The sequence below is a fragment of the Limanda limanda genome, chromosome 17 (assembly GCF_963576545.1).
Source record: "Limanda limanda chromosome 17, fLimLim1.1, whole genome shotgun sequence".
In the NCBI taxonomy this organism is placed as follows: Eukaryota; Metazoa; Chordata; class Actinopteri; order Pleuronectiformes; family Pleuronectidae; genus Limanda; species Limanda limanda.
This window is the reverse complement of record NC_083652.1, coordinates 14,106,625-14,122,109: the sequence shown is the minus strand read 5'-3', so window position 1 is coordinate 14,122,109 and position 15,485 is coordinate 14,106,625. Positions and strand designations below refer to the sequence as shown.

General features: G+C 45.9%; 1 protein-coding gene across 3 annotated transcripts; it reads left to right on the top strand.

Annotated features, from left to right (window-relative positions):
- Positions 1-494: 494 nt before the first annotated feature.
- Positions 495-15,385, top strand: rnf216 (ring finger protein 216). Of its 3 annotated transcripts, none has more exons than XM_061090157.1 (17): positions 495-672; positions 1,245-1,379; positions 2,766-2,896; positions 3,074-4,426; positions 4,554-4,630; positions 4,796-4,904; positions 5,179-5,340; positions 5,469-5,580; positions 5,920-6,053; positions 6,301-6,351; positions 6,531-6,668; positions 7,057-7,205; positions 7,560-7,638; positions 11,501-11,598; positions 12,437-12,659; positions 13,433-13,502; positions 13,885-15,385. In XM_061090157.1, the coding sequence occupies exons 2-17, from the start codon at positions 1,313-1,315 to the stop codon at positions 14,268-14,270; spliced, it is 3,339 nt and encodes a 1,112-aa protein (XP_060946140.1). In that variant the 5' UTR covers positions 495-672; positions 1,245-1,312; the 3' UTR covers positions 14,271-15,385. The 3 variants fall into 3 exon arrangements, with proteins under 3 accessions (XP_060946140.1, XP_060946139.1, XP_060946141.1); XM_061090156.1 differs by having other exon boundaries at positions 3,071-4,426; XM_061090158.1 differs by lacking the exon at positions 495-672 and adding an exon at positions 2,426-2,474 and having other exon boundaries at positions 1,322-1,379; positions 3,071-4,426.
- The last annotated feature ends 100 nt before the right edge of the window (positions 15,386-15,485 follow it).

The following is a 15,485-nucleotide window of genomic DNA, read 5'->3' as shown; positions in this document are numbered from 1 at the left end:
ACCATGTGGTTTGCATTTGCTGGCGTGGACAGCTATGCGTGATGAGTGGGCATGGTTTGGCTTTGCATGACACATACAGAAAGGGAAGCATTTATACTGCATGCGGTGCGCAAAACGCTCAGTGCCGCTTTGCAGCACTATTTATTAATATAATGAAAAATATCCTATAATCACAAATGTTTTGTAACTTGGAAGTTGTTGTAATCTGTCGCGAGTAATACAATTTTCAAATATTTAACATAACATACACAGGTCGGTGTCATGTGGACAGTTGAAACAATGAATAACCTCCATGATTTACCTGTAATTATTTTCTAAAAACTTGTTTCCTTTCTTAGTTTTATCTATATGATAACGTGTACTTGTTATTTCTTACTCAAACACAGCTGAAACTTAAAAACATTGCAGAAGTCCCTCTCCCCTTGGACCACACTTCCCAGAATGCTACCGGGAGGCGACGTAGGGAAACGTCTACTGAGCGTGTCAGACGTCACGGCTGTTCTTGTTTTGGCTGTTAGTTTCGTTATTCGCGATATTTTCAGTTGGTCGAGAAAACCTCCAGCTTCTTGTTTCCTCCAGACGAAGCTAATCCGACCGCGAGCGTCTGTTTGTTGGTTAGCTCGTCGACATGTTGGCCCTGGAGCAGCGGTAACCACGGGAATACTGAGAGAAGTGAGCTAACTCCCCGGCTAGCTAGCGAGCCTAGCTAATCAACGTTAGCTTAGCCCTGTTGTGTGTCTGTCTGTGTGTGTGTGTGTGTTTGTGTGTGTGTGTGTGTCTACGCGGAAATGGTCGTCAGTTGCTCTGACAATGTTTTAGTTTGACGAACAGCATGTGCAACTTTGAGCTAATGTCACAGGGTCGATGCTGAGGTGAAGACAACAACGCCAGTCGACGTAGCTACAATCTCAGCTTCCTGTTAGCTCCCTGTTAGCTTCCTGTTAGCTTCCAGTGTTGCTGTGTGTTTAATAGATTTATTGAGGTGGGTGTCTGGTGTGTCGTGATGCAGGGTGACCCGGGCAGCTTCAGAGGAAGTAAAGTTATTCATGAAAGTGTTTTAAAGTGTCATTGTGGGATTTGATTGGGCAACACAGTCCAGACCCAACTTTCCTTTGGGAGCTCATGTTGTTTTCCAGCTGGTGCTTTTATCAGCTCAGATTCTCAAGGCTGCGGCCATGAAAGTGCTTGTTTGACTTCCAGCGGCAAAGCCAGCTCTTTGACATGCATGTGTGTGTGTGTGGTAGATGGTACTGATGGAGCAGTGACCTAGTGTAGGTGGCTTCAGGGAGCTGGTGTAACGTGTAGTTTCACGATGGCTGATGGGGGCAGCGACGACGATGTAATACACCTGGCAAGTTTCAACATCCACCGCAGCCAAGGTGAGACACTTCTTCATATCCTCCCTGGGATGCATTCCTCAAACCAGTAATGCGTGTCTTTCTGTTTGATCATCTACACCAGTATATATATATTTATTATCTATCGCCAGGTTGTAACTGGCTCTAGACCTGGCCCTGGTGGTGCATTTAGACCCTGTTCAGACTAGGTGTCCTAAATGGTCAGGACCCAGTTCAGGACTAGATGCACCCAAATGCATTCGCGGCCACTTATGAGGGAACTATTATACAAATATTGTACAATTTCAAGATTCACTTGCATCACAGTGTTAATTGTGAAATGAGAAATTTGTTTTGTTAGGTTTACGTATAAGAGCTCAACAGGCTGCGTCTGAGATTTTGGACGTGTCTATTAAGTGACAATACATATAGGCTCAACAAGTATTGACAAGTGACGATACTTAGATTTCATCTGTCCTCGTGCACTGTTCTGAAACTAATGATCATTTTTATTATTGATCAATATTTTTCCTTGTCTTGATAGTATTTTGACTCAAACCAATTGTTTATTTTCTGTTGAGCTCTACTAAGCTCTTGTAATAACACATATTTCTATGTTAATGATTCATATAAACTTGAATGTATGTATTTTCATGCCTAGTATGATATATATGTAATGAATATGAGCATATCAGACTTTTCCAGCAGCATAAACAATTTTGGGAAATGTCTTTTGAATTAGTCAAACGAATTTCATCCAGCCAAAGTTTAGAAATCAAGCAAAACATAGATGCAAACTGCAGTTTCTGTTATAACTGTCCAGAATCTGCGGTGTGATTGTGCCATCACAGTTTGATTCCACTCCATCCAAACAAAAGGTTGTATCTGTATAATGTTAGGGTTACAAAATGGTCACTGGTTCCTTAGATGTCTAAGATGTTGCAAAGATAAAAGATTTATACAATCTGAAGAGAAACAAAAGTGTCTTTGACCAGAACAGATTTATTGAATCGATTTAGATGTCTTAGATGTTGCAAAGATGAAAGATTTATACAATCTGAACAGTAACAAATATTTAATTGATTTAGGTTCATCTCAACCACATGGAGCGTAAAACCTTCTTGATGTTTTCACAAGGTGGGTCCGCGGCGTGCGGTCAAAGTTTGATTACACGGCATCTAAACACAAAGTTGTTGCATCTGTAAAATGTCATAGTGGTCATAGAATCCTTTAATGATTTATACGATCTGAAGTGTTGTTGGCCTGAACAGATGTATTACTCTGTATGTAGTGGCACCTACAGGAAGTAAGCCTCGTTTTACAACTTAAATTAGATTAGATTTCTCAGGTTAATCTTATTTTCTTACTTTACTTAGATTTCATCTGTCCTCGTGCACTGTACTGAAAATGCTGTGTGTGCCTGTGTAGGCTCCCGTGCCCGTAAGAGGGAACTCATCACCATTTCTGACGACTCGGACGAGGAGCCTGTGACTCTGGTACCTGGGAGTCCTGTTTTAGTCCCGGACGATGCCGATGATGACGACGTCAGCATAGTTGAGGTGACCAATAAAGCAGTGTTCTTACAGAGACTTGTATTCCATATCATTAGACAAGTGGAAACTTGTTTTGTTATTCTGTTTACCAAACTACTTTCAATATTTTGAGCTGCAGAAGCATCTTCTCTTCCATTCATCGATCACTTTGTGACTTTTGCCTCCTATGTTTATCTGCAGCAGCTGACTCCTGCACGCAAACATCTGATTCGCCCAGCAGCGAAATGGAGTGGAGGCTCTCCAAACCTAATCCAAGTTATGGTTCATACTACAACTCCCGGAGTTCCCACAGTGGACCCTAGCTCTGTTCCCTCCACCTCCAGAGATACAAATGCCAGCTCCTCCGCAGGAAGGCCAGCCATACGAACACAAACGACAGTGCAGTCGGGCACTTCTGGAAACACACAGCCACAACCAGGCTCCTCTTCGTGCAAGCTGACGCCTTCAAAACTTGACTCAAAATCACAGAAACAGGATGGTACATCAACACAAACAAATGTGGAGCTCCATGCAGTCTCTTCTGTCCAGAACCCATCTACCTCCACAAATGTCAAGGCTGAGGCCATCTCATGCAGAACACCTATTCAAGTACTTATTCAACCTCAGCCCAGCACATCTGGGCTAGCACAACCTAAAGCAGGCTCTTCAGCACATGTACCGGTGGAGGCCCAGGCGAGTACCTCTGCTGGTGCCACACGCTCTTCTTGTGCGGTTGCAGTTAGAACAACAAACTCTTCTACAAAGACTCAAGAGCAGCCAAGTACAAGTACTCATTCACAAGACAATCCTCAGGCTAGCACTTCATCTGCACAGTCTCACACGCGCACACAGCCTCAGCCCGGTACATCAGCACAGCTCCAGACCAGTGGGATGACAACCCAACAGCCCCACATCATCCAGGTGAAGGAGGTGAATCTACTTTTTCTTCAGCAACAGCCGATTATCCGAGCCTCTGCTCTAATAGCCCAGCCCCGGCTGCAGTTCAGGACCCAGAACGTGCCGCAGACTATGTCATTCAACGGAATGCAAGGCAATCTCATTCAGATTGAGCCACAGCCCCTGGCCCAGGCCCCTGCCCAGCTCCCAGTCCAGGCAACACTTCCCCCTCAGGTTATACCGATGATCCCCCCTGCAGTGCTAATAGCTGCAGCCCCAGAGAGACTAGGACCTCCAGAGGCTGGTCACCGGATCATCCTGGGGAGCCAGGCACCTGGACAGGCTGTTCCCAATCCTCCACCACAAGCTGGTGGCTCCATTGTGGGTCAGCCAGCCCGCAACCTCAACATTAGGGTATTCAATGTGAACTCTAACCTTCCCGCACCTCCAGCTCCAACAGCTTTAGTCCCTCACAATGGAGGGGAGGCTCGTCTCCTTATGGTCCCAAACCCAGAGAGGCTCAATCCAGCCCCTGGTCTGGTTGTGGTCCCCCCTGCACCAGAGGATATTCCCAGAATAGAGGATGCAAGGCCTGGTCCCTCTGTACCACGAGAGATGCCAGAGCGGCCTCCTCACGTCACAACCCTCATCACTGGTGTAGTGAGTATCACATACACCTGCACCTGCACTGCATCTGAACAGAAATTTGAATAACTTTAATTTTGGTGTGACTGTGACATTCCTCTATTTCAACTCTGATTCCCTTTTCTGTTTGTGTTCTCCACAGCTGGATCTATTCCCAGATGTTCAAGAAGCCTATGTAGCAGAACTGATCCAAAGGAATAATGTGAATGACTTGAATGTGTAAGAAGCCCCCAACAATTTTTTCCAGTGTTTCATGCAGTGCTATGATGAGTGCTTCAGCTTCTCAGGAATTATCCAGCCCTTAGTGTCTAGCTTGTTTAAATAGATATGTTTTAAAGTTGTACAAGTAGGTTTACCTGCATCTCACCTATGCTGTACTTCCAGTGTCTGTAACCTGCTGTTGGAGAACCCAGAATATCCAAGGAGGGAGATTGCAGCCGCCAATGCAGCTCCCACCAGCATCCTCCTGGAGTCTGGAGACACCCAGACAGAGGTGAGTGAATGACCAGCGAAAGGTGCCGTTTTTCTGTGAGAGGCTGATGTTTGCAGGAAATGTGGTTCAGTGTAAGTTAAGGTTTAATATCGTCACCTACACAGTGAGCAGCCGCATCATTAAAATAATGAAGGAGAAGTTGATTCTCTAGAAAAAGGACCTTTACAGTCAACTAGGTACAAATCTGTATAAAAACATATAGCATCATTCGGTTTATCTGATAGATAAAGTGTCTGGGTTTTAGTGTTTATGCTTCTGTTATTGGTCTTTTCAGGTGAGCGAGGACCTGTTTGACTATACCAAGCTGGGCGCAGTGGGATCTGAGGCTGTGATGCAAGCTGCCGACCTGCTCATGGCAGACTTCAGGATGCTCAGCTGTCAGGACATCAAATGGGCCCTCAATTCTCTGAAGGGACACTATGCAATTACACGCAAGGTAACAACATGGTCGTGTTGCGTTGTAGGAATGTCACTACAATTCTCAACCTTTCTCTACTTTCTTGCCCTCTTTTCCAACTGCCTCTTTTAACACCCTCTCGTGTTCGCTCTCTTCCACTCGCCCAGGCCTTATGTGAAGCTCTGAAGAAGTGGAAGGATTCACACGACCCCACAGGAAAGAGACGACGGAGCAGAGCCTCCTCTGAGCGCCACTGCATTGATTTCCATTTCGAGCATGGTGAGAACGTTCTCTGACTTTTCTCTCTCTGTTCCCTGCTGCTGTTTCACCACACATGCTCTCATCTATGCACCCACCTGCATGTGCATTATGAAGTGAATTTAGAATTTTTAAAATACACAAGGAATAGTTTAAATCAAGTTTTACATATCTTAAGCAACTTAGGATGTTACCTTTTGGTTACAACATCCGGTTTTTATTCACAAATAAAATAAATGATAAATGAGCATTTTTGGTGTCTGGTCGAGTGTTTCATCAGTGTTGTAAGCCGCTTTTACTGTTTGTTCTCGAGCTGAACTGTTCTGAATGTAAGATGAATATTCTCCCTTTGTTCACCAGGTTCAGTGAAGTTTGAGAAGAATATGATATTCTTGGAGAACGACCGTCGCTACTACAGGACGTACAACAATCTGGAAGCTTCGGTACAGAAGGAGCTTTCGTTCTATCAGCAGAAAGCCAAGGAATGGGCAGAGGTGCAGTGAACACACGCATTTTTACTTTATTTTTCATAATAAAGCTTTTTGGTTAGTCTGAGTACCTAATGTCCAATAACAACTCACCAACTGAAGGGATCCATCAGTCAAATGTTTATTATTATAAGTATTATTATATTATTATTTAATCTTATTGTCAGAGGAGGTGATTGACAGTTCACTCCCGCTGTCTGACTCCCTCTCTCTGTCTCTCTCTGTCTCTCTCTGTCTCTCTCTCTCTGTCCAGCACGAGGACTTCCTCTTGGCACTGCAGGTCAATGAAGATGAATATAAGATGGTAAGAAGTGCACACAAACCTCCACAAGGCTAATGTAACTTTCACAGTGTTTCATATCATTTTAAATTACAAATAAACTTCAAATCCGACTGGATAGAGGAGGAAATTGTTCCCTTTCTACTGCTGCTGCTTCAGAAATGTGACGCCAACATGCAGTCTGATAATAATTCTGTGTCCAGGACGGCCAGCTGATCGAGTGTGGCTGCTGCTACGGAGAGTTTGCGTTTGAGAAGATGACGCAGTGTTCAGACGGGCACCTGTTCTGTAAAGACTGCCTGTTGAAATATGCTCAGGAGGCGGTGTTTGGCTCAGGAAAGGTATAGACACACACACACACAGACACACACTCATTGTTTTCCTCACATAATGTGAGTCAGGCCAACCTGCTAATGTTGGTTACAATTCTTACATTGTTTTGAAAGCAGCATTAAACCTAACTTTCGTCATTTTTAGCTATATGTCAATGTTTAGTACATTTAAATATTTTTGTGTTAACAAATGTCTTGTACTTGCTGAAACTTGCAGTCGACATAATGTCTGCCAAAGCCTGTCAGGTTACCAGACTCATCCGGGCAGTCAGAATATAATACAGCTCTGTTGTACCTAATAACTCTGTGTGTGTGTGACTGAGAACTGGGGGCGTCTGTAGTTGCTTTGTGAACCAACCTATGTGTTTCTGATTGTTTGTGTGTGTTTGTGTTGCAGTCGGAGCTGAGCTGCATGGAGGGGGGCTGCCTGTGCTCTTACCCAGTGTTTGAGCTGGAGAAGGTCCTTCCAGAGAACATACTGTGTAAATATTATGAGAGGCAGGCGGAGGAGGCGGTCGCTGCCACCTGTGCTGATGAGCTAGTGCGGTAAGTGTGTGTGAGTCACAACTGATTCAGCTCAATTAACAGTTTAAATCATGTTTAATGAACCAGTTATGGACAAGTCAAGAAACAAAATTAGATTATGGAGCTTAAAGGTCAAGGTCACAGTGAATGTGATATCTCAAGTCTTTGAGTTGGATTCAAGGATGATCCGATTAGATTTCAGGTGATTGATTGGAGTCTAAGTCTCACTTTAAACTCACCATTTCAGACTTGTGATGCATTTTGAACTTACACTTGAGTCAGCTTGGACTGGACCAGACATCCTGACTCTTTGTTTTCTCTCAGAGGGATGTTCTTCTTCATTCCTTAACCCTTCTCCCTCTGCGGTCTTTGCAGGTGTCCGTTTTGCAACTTCCCCGCCCTGCTGGACAAAGATAGGTCTCTGTTCAGCTGTCCTAACCCTCGGTGCCGCAAGGTCAGTCCAGCTCTTTGTATTTTGGTTTATTTAACACTCTGCTGTTTCCTCATACAGATCCTTCAAGGAATGTGTTCACAGTCAAATGTCGGTCAACACTGTTGCTCTTGTAGAGTAAACACACTCTCTGATGTTATCACATATGGTTGTTTTGAGCGAAAAATAACTTGTTACGTTACAGAAGAGAGATTGGACCGGGACTTGAATTCTAGAGGAGATCTCTGTGTGCGGTGTCCACTTCTACAAGTTTCTTGAGTTCTTAGGTATCTTCAGTACTATCTGGACAAGAGGCTTAGATCAAACTAAGTGAGCAAGGAAGGATTGATGAGGAGTTGTTGATGATGTAATGGTTCCATCTGGCGAGGTCGCCATCTCCGTCTCTCGCTCGTGTTTATCTCTGGGCCTCCTCCCTCTGTCTGAGGAATGCTGGGGGAGGCATCGCTTTGTTTCTGCCAAGGCCTTCACATGGATTCCAGTTGAAAATCACACACACACACAGATTTATTCTCACTGTTACCACACAAACACATCACTCCCTTCGTTCTTCTGATGTGTCTTTGTCTCTTTTTCTGTTCCTGTTTTTGTGTGTCACACTCACTTCTGCCACATCACAATCTTTGTATAACTCAACACACACCCCACCTTCCTCCCTGATTCCGGGAATGTAGCAGTAGGAGTGAGTGTGTGTGTGTTTGTTTGTATCAGCAGGATTTGAAAAATGCAAACTACAGTCAAACTGAAATAAACATTAATAGTTGCAAATCCAGTAACATTCTGGTGGAGATTTCATCACCCGGCTCTAAAGAAAGGATCTGATAAACATTTTCTAGATTAAAATAAGAGGATCCAGAAATGTATCAACAGAATCACGAGTGCTGAAAATAGCCATTGGTTCCATTGCAGCAAAAGTTAGATTAGTCACATTCACAAACCCTCAGTAGGAGCTGTGTAGAGAATACAAATATTTCGTAAAACAAATACGGACTAAATGAAAACAAGAGTATTGACGGAAAGTGCAAGAAAATGAGCCTTAACTTTTGTCTAAAGCCTGTTTCTCCTCAGTGGCCTTTCTTTAAACAACTGCTTTATTAATATCCTTGAATGCGTCGTATTCTGGGATTTCTGTCATTGTTGGGAAAATACGGGGCACTGGATAGCTCTCTTGCTGTTCTGTCCATTCGCCTGTAGGTGGAGCCAGAGGTTCATAGTGGCTCACTCGCAGTGTAATTCTACATCTGCACTCCATTACATCCTCACACAAACCCAAAGACAGGAAAAAGTTCTCCAGGCTCTAGATCATTTCCTTCTCTGAATATATAGTCATCTGCAGCTGCAGATGTAGGTCAACTCCCATAAGACAATATTTATGGTACTTTCTTAAAGGGAAAGTTTAGAGTTATTGAAGAACAAGTGGTCCTGCTCTTTTTTTGTCCAAAGTAAACTAAAGAATTCACTTTTTTAATGTGTAAGAATGAGGATGTCAGTCTGTGAATGCTTTGGTGGTTTTTCTGGAGACTTTGTGGTGGAAACCTTCTCCTAGAGCTCGAGATTATCAGCCGGACAAACTTGAATGTTAATGCATGCGTTGGTTTTAACTCAAGTTTGATGTTTTTTAATTTGTGGTTCCCATCAGCATAAGCATGGTGAAGACCGTTGTACAGTTCAGGGCCTTGAGCCTGCTCAGTCTACGAGCAGGGAGGGGCTCCATTATGTAACTGACACACTTCTGTAAGCCCACCCGTCCCCTGCCACGCTGCCGCCTCATTGGCCGGCCACGCTTCCCACGCCCCTTGCACTGTTTTCTTACTGGTCGGACTCACTTCCTCCTCTGTTTCAAACTTGGTTCCAATCAAATGTGACCCAGATACACACACACACACTAATGTAGTTGCTAATGTATTCCACATGGGCTTATGTGGTTATGGGGACATTTGGACTGGCCTGTTCTGGGTTTGATTACTTCATGAAATCAGAGGAATGTAATATGTAGGCCACTGGGCGGCTGCCACAGTGCAAACAAGAGCTGAATCTGTGCAACAGTGCGTCTGTTGTGGGTCTGTAAGTGATGTGCTGCTCCAGTTGGCGTCTCATACATCATCACATCTGCTGCATATTTCAGCTGCAGTCCCCCCCCCCTCCCCACAGAAGCTTCTTCTCTCACTGTATCACATCAGATATGCATCTCTTTCTCTCTTTCATCCTGCCCTGTGATCAGCGCTCAGATTAGAATGCGGTAAAAGCCATATCCACACAAAAATTCACATGATGATCACACAGACGCACATACTCGATGCAAGACCCCCCCCCCCCCCCCCCAAACCACACACACCCCAATCAGAAGTGCTGCAGCCTGCACTGCCTTATAAGGGCTGCTGCAGCCTGCAGCGCAGAAGAAGAGATAGAAAAAGAAGAGGATGAATATAATGGGTGGAGGAGAGGGCCTGAGAGAAGAAGGTATAATGAATGATAGCTCATGAAAGAATGGAGTCAGTCCATTAGCTAAACATTCACTTTCCCCCCCGAGATTCAAGTTGCTCTTATTATTTCCACTGAAATGAGAAACTCGAGGGCGGCGATGACACAGAGTTGACTTTAAAAAACCCCGGCTGTGTTTTCAGACATGTGTAAAACCTCAGGTGTCTTCCTTCTACTCAAACAGCTCTTAGACACATAGAGAAACTATCACTCTTACTCATGCTGTCCCTCCTCCTGTTCTCTAGACTCCCACTAGGGGGCGATCTGTCACCACTCTGCCTCCTGCCCCCCCTCCCCGCCTCACTCCATGCCTCATCCGTCTTTGTGTGATCTGGCTTTCTCTGACATTTGAGGCTGATTCTACATTTCTCCTCCCAGTTTTTTGCTGATTGTGTTCCGTGCATCTCGCTGCTCTGACACTCCCTTACGAGAAGCAAGTCAAAAACCTCTCTGCTGTCGTTGGGCTCGATTCATCTGGTTCACGTTAGATGTGAATCAGGAAAAAAGGCCCATCCCTCGCTCGAAGCCACTAAACTGTGGCGCCACAGAATGTCCCCGATCTCTGAGAGAGAGTTTTCGATCCAAAAACGTTTCAAATTGCCAACGAAAAAAAACTCTGGCTTCTCTTCTTCATTTCTCCGCCCTCTGGTTGACCTTGCAAACACACACACACACACACAAACGACCGTCTTAGCAAACACTGTGGGAGCTACAAGGCTGTGGTGTTGGCAGAAATTCATAAAATATAAAACACACAGTGATTTAAGGAGGTCACTGAACATAAAGGGTGTGTTTGGAGCTTCGGACTAGAGAAGATATGGATCATTCTGTGCTGCATCAGCTGTCATATGCCATGCTCCTCAATATTACATGAGGGGCTCAAATATTTATGGTGACACCACTTAGCTGAGGGTTAGCAAAGGAGGCAGCCCTCAGCAGATGTGTGTGTTTGTGTGTGTGTTGCAATGCTGTCAGCCCTGCACGTCTCGGAGCTGCCACCAAAAAGGAGGTTGGAGAGGACAAAGTTGCTGTTTCTAGGCAACAGAGCAGTCGGCACCGAGCAAATCGCACTCACGCTGCAGACGCACACGTGCAGCGAGAGCCACACCTAGTTGTGTCTGTGCGAGTCCGAGTCCCTGCAGTGGCGGCACCAGCAGCATATAGAGCAGGAGTCTGACTGCAGGACTCCTCTGATTCAGCAGGAACTGGGACGATGATAGAGAAGCAGGGAGGGATAGAGAGAGTGTTGAAATGTGAAATCTTGATGAGATGTGATGAAATAATACATTAACGAGAAGCTCTCTTGCTTTCTCCTTATTTCTTTCCTTCTGCCTTCCCCGAATCTCTCACCACATTTGTCTCCTTCTCTTCTGGTCTTCTTCACCAGGAGAGCTGTAGAAAGTGCCATGTCCAGTGGAAGCAGCATGTGGGGAAGACGTGTGAGCAGGTGCTGGAGCAGGATGAGATCGGCATGAGGGTGCTCTTGTGAGTATCTCACCACAGACGTCTTTATCATCATGTCATATCATCATATTTTGGGAGGGGATTAAACATGAAGTAAAAACACATGTTCAGTTTGTGCTTATAAAACTACTGTTACTACTACCACCATTTATTTATACATTGTACAAAAAACATAGATGTAATAATATAATATGGGTGGATAAACCACTTGAATAATCTTGATCAAAATGGCTCGTATGATACGGATCCAGCCCCTTCCTCAAATAAACCAATCATCTGCTTTAGAAAAGCTTAATGTGGAACATATCATAACAGGCATAGTATACGCCACAGACGTGACCCATATAGCTGCTGAGTGACTTGCCTGTCAGGACAAATCCCAATCATCCAGAGCGTTTTATACAGCTCCACCCTTCAAGGGTATTTTGGACTCCTCTCTTTGGGAGCATGCTGGGTAAACAGCTCAGTTTCCCGGACAGCCTTCCAGGAAGTGGAGCGGCCGGCTGCTTCCTGTGGCCCAGCAGGCCCACCGGCGGCACTTCCTGTTTTGAGCCGGTCGCAGATCCTCTTATTTCCTGGTGCTGAAAGAGACAGGAAGTGGCCTGGTAGACAGATCAGTGGATCGGGATCTGAAAACTGAGCGTCAGGACTGAGCTGATTATTAGAACCAGACAAACGTAAAATAATCATAATCCCAGTCCATTGCATTTGGAGAGGTTTGGTCATGTTGACTTATGTTGACTCTGACAAAGAACCAGTCGACAACATGTGAAAACTTGTTCGGCCCTAAAATGACACCTCATGATTTCAGCCCCTTGTTTTCTGTACAGGGAGAATTAATTGAGTTTCTCTTCCGCAGTGAGGAGCGTATGACGGCGGCTCGAGTGAGGAAGTGTGTGAAGTGCGGGACGGGCCTGGTGAAGTCGGAGGGCTGCAACCGCATGTCGTGCCGCTGCGGCAGCTTCATGTGCTACCTCTGCCGAGAGCCCATCACCGGATACAACCACTTCTGCCAGCACGCCCGCTCGCCTGGGGCGCCGTGCCGTCACTGCCGCAAGTGTTCGCTCTGGACCGACCCCACGGTAACGGTTCTGACACGTGTGCTTCCTCGCCTGACAAGCAGTCCTCTCCACACACACTCTGTTACACTCACAAAGATCTCCACTAACTCTCGGTGCACTTTGACCGTGAACATCTGACTCCTCGGCCGCACAGCAGCGACCTGGCCACAGTGTCATTGGCAACCAGGCGCAACAATTAGTCCCCGAGAAGTTAATGAGCTGGAGCTGCTCCAGTGGCTCTGCAGAGGCACCGGAGTCGGCCAAGAGCCGGTGCTGCAAGCAGTGCCAGGAACACAGGGACCGGTGGAGGGATGGTGTGTTGCTTTCTGAACATTATTCAAATTAAAGGTTTTCTGCCGAGCGTAGAGGTGAAACAAGTTCTGAACACAAGGTCTTATACTCACTAAACACACCAGTTAGTTTTTGAAGGTAGCTGGACAACACTCGTTTCTCTAATATCCAACTGCTCCCCCGCCCACCACAGAAGATCTGACCTGTCAGGAGACACAACCAGCCTGCAGCTAAACCAGCACTGGGTCGGCCACAGCTTGATTTTTAATTAAAGGAGTATTTGGGAATGGGAATTTAACTGGGAATGTAACGTACCGAATGGGAATTTGGAAAAGATAAGATTAAGGACACAAAGGATTTGAGCCCTGAAGTCTGAACGTGGCCTTTAACCACCAAAGGGAGCAGAGACCAGTAGGAGTGTCGGTGGTTCTGCTGTTGTGTGGGACTCTTGTCCTGTGTCATTGTGAAACCTCTCACCTCCTTTTGTGTTTGTGCGTCTGCAGCAAGATGACGAGCGAATCATCCAGGAGATCCAGAAGGAGGGCGAGGAAGAGCTGAAGAAGAAATGTGCAGGTCAGTTCAGTTCATAACTACCTCAGTGGAACTGTTGAGTTCTATATGTTGTTTCCCAGTTTTTATCCCATTTATCAGGCCCCTGTTATGTTTCTAGACGGATGTAAGTAATGTTCCCTGGAAGAGGAGTGTTGCATCATTACTCTTCCTCTCTGCTGCATCCTCTGTCTTCTTTAACCTTTATTTATTCAGACACATTGGCTGTTTACAACACAAAGCAGCAACACTTCCTGTGTTTGTCCCGATGTGTTTGTGATGAGGACGTGAAGCAGGTGACGGAGGTTATTCAAACTCTCAGGAACTTCTTTGTCCTCTGCGCTAAGAAACCAGATTGCACGAGACAGCTGCTTCACCTCCTTCCCTTTTCTTCTTCTTCTCTCAGATAATTCAGGGAAGAGGGTTGGTCCTCCTCAGGAGCCGGTCACCGACACCAAGCGGCCGCGGGTGGGTCCGCCGCCCGAGAACCCCCCCAACCCCCCGGCCCTTCCTCTCCCCCAGGCGGTGCAAGCTCCCCTGTTCGTCCCTCCGCGCGCCCGCTATCCCCCCCCTCCTCCTCAGGGCAGGATGTACCACCAGGTGATTGTGCCCCGGCTGCCCCCGGCTCCCTATGTGCCCCCCCTGCCGCTCCTGCACCCCCTGAACAATAACAACAACAATCTCCACCTGCACCACCACCACAACGCACCCGTCAACCCTCATCACCACAACATGGACGTGGACATGCCCATGCACTACGGACCCCCCCACCGCTACCACAGACGCTACTAACAGGCGCTGTGTGACGAGTGTGAGACTTCGGCTGCATCCACACCGCGACGTTCTCGTTTGGAAACACGTCGGCTCTGCTACTGAGAAACCGCTGAAACGGAGAAGTGGTGAAACGCTGCCGGCCACGTTTTAGTTTGAAAACTCCCGGGCTGTCTTTTAATCCGAATGTGCAGAAACTGAGATGTGAGGAAACGATGACACAGACGCTCACAACTCACTGATTGGTTCTTCTTCTGTCCCGACGTAGCCTTCGCTGATTCGTCCGGCTCCTTTCAAGCATTAGCTTCAGCTTCCAGCATAGAACACAACATGGATACGTTGAATAGACGTGTATAGAATAACAAGCATAGTTGACCCTGTTGTCTTTGCTAACAGCTGTTGTGCAGTTAAATTCTGTATTATACAACGATACAACTGTTTATATGTATAGTTGACGAGGTAGTCGACTTGTTTGTAGCCTTGCTGTTTCTGCAAACTAACACCGAATGCCCTGTGTACGCGAGTGGTCACGTGTTGTGCGTTTGCAGGCGTGGTTGTACTGACGGGGATTAAAACTGATAAGGAGCCAAAACACGTGTGGACGGATCATTTTATTTTGACAAGGTAGTCTTCATGTGGATGTAGCCTTGATCCTTTTGCTGTGATGTCCTCATCGGACTCACACACGTCCTGTTACTACAGTTCTACTTCTGATTTTAATGGCGGTTTTGAGATCCAACGTTCTTTTCTGTGAGCTTCACCTTTTTTCCTGTTCTTTTTCTCGTCCAGTTTCACATCTCGGATCTCGGACCTTATGCTCGACACGTCCTTTTGGCTTCAGATAGTAAAACACACTGAAATGATTGAAACACAAACACACACATTCAGACACTTTGCCTTCTCCCAGTGAACTTGGGGCTTAGGATCCTCACGTTACATGTTCCATCTCTCCTCTTTATACGCGTGAATATTTGGGTTGAACTGACAAATGGCGGAGAATCTTGAGACGGGTCAGTCCCTGTTTGTTCAGATATTTTTGAGACAATAAAAAAAGGACGATTAACATTCCCTCCTGTATCTTTTTGTGTAAAGTGTGAGACCACACGATTTTTTAATAAAGCTTGTTGTTCACTTTGTCTTGAGACTTAGATTTTGTCTCTGAGCCTTTCTCTCTCTCTGTCTCTTTCTATCTCCCCCTCTCTCTCTCAGACCATGCAGTCTGTCCCCCCCCCCCTC

Bases quoted from the DNA above. Each gene is read 5' to 3' on its own strand.
- rnf216 (XM_061090156.1), top strand. From the start codon at position 1,313: ATGGCTGATGGGGGCAGCGACGACGATGTAATACACCTGGCAAGTTTC. The intron at 4,427-4,553 runs GTGAGTATCACA...TGTTCTCCACAG, and splicing joins CAACCCTCATCACTGGTGTA to CTGGATCTATTCCCAGATGT. The intron at 11,599-12,436 runs GTGAGTATCTCA...TCTCTTCCGCAG, and splicing joins ATCGGCATGAGGGTGCTCTT to TGAGGAGCGTATGACGGCGG.